The sequence below is a fragment of the Hylobates moloch genome, unplaced genomic scaffold, assembly GCF_009828535.3.
Source record: "Hylobates moloch isolate HMO894 unplaced genomic scaffold, HMol_V3 SCAFFOLD_7, whole genome shotgun sequence".
In the NCBI taxonomy this organism is placed as follows: Eukaryota; Metazoa; Chordata; class Mammalia; order Primates; family Hylobatidae; genus Hylobates; species Hylobates moloch.
The window spans coordinates 42,124,441-42,132,761 of record NW_026652282.1 but is presented as its reverse complement, the minus strand read 5'-3'; the positions used below and the strand labels follow the sequence as shown (position 1 = coordinate 42,132,761).

The window sequence follows — 8,321 nt, the reverse complement described above, 5'->3', positions numbered from 1 at the left end:
AAACCTCTCAGACATTATTAAAAGGATAATAAGGAAATACTATGAATAACTCTACACACATAAATTTGACAACTTAGATGAAAAGGATCATTTCCTTGGAAGCCACAAACTAACAGACCTCACCAAAATTAAATAAGCCACCCAAGTGGCCTTATAATTATTAAGGAATGTTAAAAAGCTTCTGAAAAAGAAATCTCCGGGTCCAAACGGTTTCACTGATGAATTTTGCCAAATATTTAAAGAATAATAATAATTCCAGATAGTAGAAGAAGGAATACTTTCCAATTCATTTTATAAGGCCAGAATCACCCTGATGTCAACCATAGACAAAAGATAGTAGATGCAAAAATCCTCAACAAAATATTGGAAAATGGAATTCAGCAACATATAAAAGTAATAATATATCATGACCAAGAGAGGTTTATCTCAGGAATGCAAGAATTGATCATATTAACAGTCTAAAGAAGGAAAACCACATAATCACATTAATAAATGCAGAAAAGTACATGAGAAGGGAACTTCCTCAATTTGAGAAAGGCCATCCACAAAAATACATATAACTAATATCATATTTAATAATAAAAGACTGCATGCTTTTCTCTTGAGACTGGGAACAAGACAAGGCTGTCTACTCTTACTATTTCCATTCACATAATAGTGGCAATCTTAGCCAGTGTAATAATGCAAAAAAAATAAAAACATACTAACTGGAAAGAAAGAAATAAAATTGTCTCTATTCACAGAAGACATGATTATATACCCAAAGAATCTCAGAGAAGCTACAGAAATACTGTTAGAACCAATTAGTGAGGTTAGCAAACTCATCAGATACAAAGTCAACCTATAAAAGCCAATCACACTTCTATAAACAAGCAATGATCAACTGGAAACAAATCCAAAAAATAATAATAAGGTTGGGTGTGGTGGCTCACGCCTGTAATCCCAACACTTTGGGAGGCTGAGGTGTGTGGATCGCTTGAGTACAGGAGTGCAAGGTTGCAGTGAGCTATGATCGTGCCACTTCACTCTAGCCTGGCCCATAGAGCAAGACCCTGTCTCAAATAATAATAATAATAATAATAATAATAACATTTACAATAGCTCCCAAAAGTGAAATACGTGGATATAAATCTAACAAAACATGTACAAGATCTGTTTGCTGAAACCTACAAAACACTGATGACAAAAATTGAAGAAGGCCTAAATAACGGGAGAGACATGCCCTGTTCATGGATAAGACTCAGAATAGTAAAGATGTCAATTATTTCCAAATCGTTTTACAGATTTAAAGCAATTTCAGGCCTGGCGTGGTGGCTCATTCCTGTAATCCCAGAGCTTTGGGAAGTCGAGGCAGGAGGATCACCAGCAGTTTGAGACCAGCCTGGGCAGCATAACAAGACTTCGTCTCTGAAAAGCAAAAAATCCAAAAAACCAACCAACCAAACAAATGAAAAAATGACCATAGTGGCACGCACCTGCAGTCTCAGCCCAGCTACTCGGGAGACTGACGTGGGAGGGTTGCTTGAGCCTGGGAGGTAGAGGCAGCAATGAGCCATGATCGCGCCCCTGCACTCCGACCTGGGTGACAGAGTAGATCCTGTCTAAAAAAAAAAAAAAAAAAAAGCAATTCCAGTTAAAAAATTGTAGCTGGATTTCTTTTGTAGATATCGTCAAGCTGATTTGAACATTTATATGGAAGGTCAAAGGAATTAAAATAGCCAAAACAATTTTGAAAAAGAGCAAAGTTACAGAAATCACACTACCTAATTTTAAGACTAATTTATAGTGACAGAAAGCAGATCAGTGGTTTCCTGGGAGTGGGGGACAGGCAGGCAGAGGGGCTGAAGAAAAGGATTATGACGGGACAAGAAAAGTTTTGGGGTAGTGGATAGATTCATTATCTTGTTTGTGGTGTTGGTTTCATGAATGTATATATGTGACAAATTTGTCAAATTGTACACTTTCAATATGTACAGGCCAATTATAACTCAATAAAGCTATTTTTAAAATAAGTATTCTTTCCAAAGAGACATATTACTTTTACATCCAGTAGGTGGCAGCTGGAACCATGGATTTTGACAGCATGTTTGAGTCTTACCCTCCAGCCGTATTTTAGTTTGTAAAATAACATATAGGAAGTGAAATATCTATGTAGGTTAGTTAGCATTGTGGTATATTTTATCAGATTACGATGAAAATAAAAAGGAACATAATAGGTCATTACCAGGTTACTATTTATTGTTCCTTTAAGCTTTAATATAGTTAAGTATGAAATGCAGAATCAAGAAGAGATATGTACCCACCCACCTTGGCAATTTACAAAGAATCAAGAGGCTGATTGACAGTTGAACGATTCTTCGCCCTTTTATAGTACTTTTACAGAAAGCCTTATAAAGTGTGTTATCAAAACCACTTGTCACCCCTTGTTAAAAATGCTCTGCCTTTTAAAAGTTGTAAATTAAAACTTAACGCTGTTAATACTATCATTGCCTCATTTTTCTTTCTAACTAGATTGAAATTTCAGGCCCAGAATTCTCTAGTTGTCTTCAGCGCTCCCTCTGGCAGGAAAGAAGACCTGTCCTCATCCTGCATAGGAGTAGGGAGCAATTCCTTTGACCCCCAAACCAGTTATCTGTTGAAAAAGAAAAGAGGGAATCTCAAGTGAAAGGTAATTCACAAGTATTCTTCAAAAGCATTTTTATGATTTGTAGTAATATACTTAGCCACCTATTATCTTTGTTTTATTTCCTATCATAAAAAGGAATTACCTGACTGGATATTTATGGTCCAACCCAATTATTCATATAGTTTATAATTCAACTAGCAATCATTTACGACTAACTTAGATTTAAAACTGGATTAGTCCTATCATCTGCCGCCTGCCAAGAAAGGGGTTTCTACATTATGTATTTCTTTTCAGCTCAAAAGCTCTACGATTTTTATCAGTGTTTATTCTGCTGCCAAAAGATGTTTAAATTCTGAAAAATCCTTAAGACATCAAAACAGTCAACTGATCTTCTAGGCATGTTGTAAATACTGGTTTTCCAAGTTCATTCTACTGATCTGAAGAATTTCAATAAACAGGAAGTAAAAAAATTAAAGTAATGTACAAAGTAGGCTAAACACATCATCTTGGACTTCAGATAACTTACTCTCTAGAAAATTGAAATAAAATGTTTTTCAGTCTAGTATGATGAGCTTAACATGCTAAATAGGATTATGCTTTGGAAGTATGCAAAAGTGCCAATCACTCACTTACTTACAGGGGATCCCCCACCCACCCCCAAAATAAAAGAAATAGCCATATCACCTTGAAAATTCCACCAGCTTCAGGTTGCCTCAAAAGACCCTCGGGGTCCATCCCATCCCGGGCGCAGGTCACATACATTTCAGAGTAATTCTTCCCTCCAAAGCAGCATGAAGTTGTTTTATCAACAGGCAACTTCACAGTTTGAAGTCTTTTCCCTAGACCACCAAATATTTTATTTAAAGTTTAGTTGTAGCAATTTCCAACCTGTGTATTGTTTCTAGGGAAGATCTAAGAAGACTGTGGAGGTCAGGATTCGTCTGTGCATTTAATATTTAATCTACTTTCCCTGACAATTAATTTTGAGCAAAAAGACACACCTCTACAGGAAAAGAAATTCTGACTGTAACTTTCGGGCTATATCTCTGCCTAGCCATGAAACGATTTTTCATTTTGCTGCAGGCCTACCTGTCACAGGATCTAAACGAATCACTCTTCCTCCGTTGTAACAGGCCACCCAGAGCTTCCCCTCAGCATCAATACACATTCCATCTGGGATTTGTTCTTCCTTTTCTAGCTTGTAAACACTTCTGCGGTTGGCTATGGTTAAAAGGCAAAAACAAAAACAGAACCACAACAAAACAACAGGCCACTAACTACTGAGAATAAAACAGAGAGCTCTCAAGCTGGTTATAAATACTGATCACTTCAGCTTATCCAGTGTCTGGCATGTGAACAAAGGATTTTTACCACATGATTGGGATGGATTCATTGTCTTTTGTTTGGGCACAGGCATATCTGTTTAAGCATTCAGAGGGAGAGAGAAAAAAGAAAGCAGAATTCTTACTAAAATACCAATAATAGTTCTTTTTGAAGCTGACCTGAACTGGGGCCCTGCATGCCTATGTCAAGTACATGTCAGCATGTGGTTAGACCTTTGCTGTTTCAGTTACAAAACTCTTGAGATCCGCAAGGCAACTTAATGGTACCACGTGAACAGTCCAAGCACAAAAACTAGCAAGATATATGAGTTCTTTTTCTGCCTGACTGAGTGCTCCAAATCCAAGACTAAATATTAAAAGAGCTTGTTTCTGGCAGGAGGGGCACTCAGAAACCAACTAGGTGCCCTTAATAGGGGTAACCTCGGTATACAAAAAACAAATATCAAAATCCAGAACTTTATACTACAAAGTCCAGGTCACTACAGTCATCAGATTGAGATATAATGGAAAAATGTTAAAACTATGTACAATGACAATGGGTAAAAACAGTCATAAAAAAAAAGCACTACATCTTTCTTTTTTCTTTCTTTTCTCTTTCTTTCTTTCTTTCTTCCTTCTTCTTTTCTTTCTTTCTTTTTTTTTTTTTTTTTGACGGAGTCTCGTTCTGTTGCCTGGCAGGAGTACAGTGGCGCGATCTCAGCTCACTGCAACCCCTGCCTCCCAGGTTCAAACGATTCTCCTGCTTCAGCCTCCCAAACACTACATATTTCAAAGCAAAACATCTGCACCAGAATAGTTTGCCTCTGATTAAATCTGCATGCAGAGTTCTGGGGATATTTTTTCCAAGTCATTTTTATTATTAGTGTTGCTCTTTTGTTTCATAAAAGGTTTGGCACCTTTCATGAAACAGTTTCAAGGACTCCCTTCTAGATTCTAAATAATTCCTTCCCTCCCAGTTTCCAACTATGGCTCCTTTCAAGCGTATTGATGGAGTTGGACAACGTGCAATTACTTTTTTTTTTTTGCTTTTCCATTTTGAAAGGTTGGTAATTAGCTCCTGAGTACTTGCCTATGGTTAACTAAAGTACAAACAAGAAATAGCAATCAAAAACCTCAAGTTTTCTGCTCTTTTGCGCCAATATTCCATTAAGTATTATCTGCCTTTAGGCACCTCCTGGTAGAATAGGATCTCTTTTGCAGTGAACCTCTTTCTGGTGATGATGGCAAGGAAAAGGATTGAGAATCTATCCATATTTGTGTTAATTATTTTTTATTAGCTTCCTCAGATCTATCCATATTATGCCAAACTCTTGCCATATTTAAATATGTTGAGGGCCATGATTTGACTGGCAGCACAGTCAAGTCTGCTATCGTTACTATATTGGAACAGTAGCATCAGAAATCTCTCCATTTGAGTAAAGACTTCTTCACACGAGGCGAGGGAGAGGCGCCTTACTAGTCATAAACATATGAAAACAATAGTGGCAGCACTGAGACAAATAATGAAAAATACATACAGATTTGTCCTGTCTGCAGGTCATAGTCAAAGGCATCCACGGAGTAGGACAGGCTGTCAATGTAATAGAAGATTTTGTGGTCTAGCGACCAATCCAAACCATTGGAGATGTCCACCTGGTCAAAGTACTTTTTCACGTGGTGGTCAGGAAAGAGGGAGTACAGGGCCCCCTGGTGCCGCTCAAGAACTGCCGGAGCTGTTTCCTCAGCCATGGTGCCTGCAAAAACCAAAGAGCACTGAGCTCTGCCCCATAGCATCTCGCCCCATGCACGACACCAACCTTTCTCACCAGGGATCCTTTCCAGTGATTAAATCAAAGGAACTCACTATACAATTCCAATCTGGGCCATATATATATTATATATATTTTATATATAATATATATATATAAAATGACAATTACCTTGCATATAATGCAAATTAAAACTGTGCCTAGAGGTTCTGGTTCAAGATAAGAAGGAGTAAACATGCACGAACCTCATTTTCTCCCACTGAGCACAGCTATAAAACCTGGATAAAATACATGGCACAGCCATCTTAGAACTCTGAAAAGCAAATATTAGCAGGTAGCTCAGGGAAGAACAGCAGACTTGGAAGTACCATGGAATTGATGGTGAGCTCTTCATTTTCTTCTCTGGTATCTGCCAGACTGAACTCAATGCATCCTGAAATCTGGAAATGTGCACTGTGGTGCAGACAGAGATCCAAGAGGAACCCCCTAGATCTGGCTCAAGGAGCAGAAAAAGAAACTCCTGAAGTTCAGAGAGAGTGGAGAAAATCCCTAGGTTATTTTCCACTCCTTTTTCTCCATTCTCTCATGCACCAGTCCCCAGACAATTCTGCAGCAGGGATAGCAACGGCAGAGAGAATGGCCAGCAGCAGGAAACTGTAGGAATGCAAACTCCAAGGGAAGGAGACATTCGTCTCCATTGGGTGAAACTGTAGCCCCAAAAGGGTGACGGCGAATACTGTTGCTTTTATATTCTCTTTCTCTGTCCTTCTTGCTGCTTGGCCCCAGAGGCAGCACAGTCATAGAAATGGGTGGTTTCTGGCTGGAGGAATGAAAAGGAGAGCTCCAGGAAACTGGAAATGACTGAGAGATAGTGAAAGGGCAGTTGCTCAGGAACGCAACCCCATTAAGCTGTTTACGATCTCCTAGGCTCACCCCCAACTTGGACTTTTACATGCATGAATTGGATTCAAATTAGCCTACTGAAGACATTGAGAGCACAGTTGATAGAACTCCTTCTGGGTTCCAGACTGACCACTGAGTGGCACACGTGTGGGACAGATCCTAATAACATCTAATAAAAAACAGGTTGGAACTTGTGGCCTGAACCTACACATACACATTGCCTGCTAAGACAACTAAGACAACTATAACAACATTCTTCAAAGGATTTCTTCTTCTTCTTCTTCCTTTTTTTTTTCTGAGATAGGGTCTCACTGTGGCTGGAGTGTTGTGGCGCGATCATGCCTCACTACAGCCTCGACCTCCCAGGCTCAGGCGATTCTCCTACCTCAGCCTCCTGAGTAGCTCGGGCTACAGGCACATACCACCACGCCAGGCTAGGTTTTTGTTGTTGTTGTCGTTTTGTATTTTGAGCAGAGATGGGGTTTTGCCATGTTGCCCAGGCTGGTCTCAAACTCCTAGGCTTGCTCTGGTTGCCCAGGCTGGAGTGCAGTAATGCAGTCTCGGCTCATGCAGCCTTGACCTCCCCCAGGCTAAGGTGATTCTCCTACCTCAGCCTCCCGAGTAGCTCAAGCAGCTCAAGCAATCCACCTGCCTTGGCCTCCAAAGTGCTGGGGTCACAGGCATGAGCTGCCATGCCAAGCCTCCTCCTTCTCCTTCTCCGTCTCCTTCTTCTTCTTCTTCTTTTTTTTTTTTTTTGGCAGAGTCTTGCTCTGTTGCCCAGGCTGGAGTGCAGTGGCGTGATCACAGCTCACTGCAGCCTCAACCTCCCGGACTCAAGCATTCCTCCCGCCTCAGCCTCTGAGCAGCTGGGACTATGGGAGTAAGCCACCATGCCTGGCTCATTTGTTTTATTTTTTTTGTAGAGACGGGGTTTCACTGTGTTGCCTAGGCTGGTCTCAAACTCCCAAGCTCAAGTGATCTACTTGCCTCGGCCTCCCAAAGTGCTGGGATTATAGGCTTGAGCCACCGCGCCCGGCCAAAGGATTTCAACAAGACTCAGGGCCTCATAATATTCAAAATGTCTAGAACACAACCCCAGATTACTTGGCAACACAAAGAAACATGGAAATCTCAACTCACACAGGAAAAGAGAATCAACAGATGCTGAAAATGAGATGGCACAGATGCCAAAGAGACAATGTAGATGGGAAGCCTGAATAGCAAGCAAGACAGGATCAATCCTCCCTCCCTGGGGAGAAGGATGTTCCCTCGGCAGTTTCCTGCTCTAGGGCAGTGGGGTTTGTTTCATGACTCTCCCTGCACATTATCTGCCTCACAGAAAAAGAGGCCTGGAACATGCATGTGAATCTCCTACTGCTTGGAAAGCCTCTTCCTTGGTGGACAGAATAATCTAGAGCCCTGGCTTCATTATCTAATAACAAGCATAGACAGGTCAGATCTTGGGTGTGGTGATATATTCAGGGTGCGATCACCTTGAGAATCCATCTAGACTATAAGATAACCCCACCTTTTTCTGGGCCTGGGGAACCTCCAAGCACCTGCCAAGAGCTATGACCTCTCTTGAGAAAGAGTCCCAGGTGCTTCTGGCAGATGCATAGCACTAGTATATACCTAACAGGTATATACTAGTGTACTAGTGTTATGCATCTGCCAGAATACTATAATACTATAGTATTCTGG

General features: G+C 40.5%; 1 protein-coding gene across 1 annotated transcript in view; it reads right to left on the bottom strand.

Annotated features, from left to right (window-relative positions):
- Positions 1 to 259: 259 nt before the first annotated feature.
- The window catches only part of RGN (regucalcin), a 22,890-nt gene continuing 14,828 nt past the window's right edge, over positions 260 to 8,321 (bottom strand). Inside the window, exons 4-7 of the mRNA XM_058441310.1 lie at positions 5,487 to 5,765; positions 3,716 to 3,847; positions 3,311 to 3,465; positions 260 to 2,632 (exon numbers count right to left, since the gene is read on the bottom strand). Of these exons, the coding sequence (XP_058297293.1) occupies positions 2,582 to 2,632; positions 3,311 to 3,465; positions 3,716 to 3,847; positions 5,487 to 5,765 (617 nt within the window). The 3' untranslated portion in view covers positions 260 to 2,581. The remainder of the gene's footprint in view (positions 2,633 to 3,310; positions 3,466 to 3,715; positions 3,848 to 5,486; positions 5,766 to 8,321) is intronic.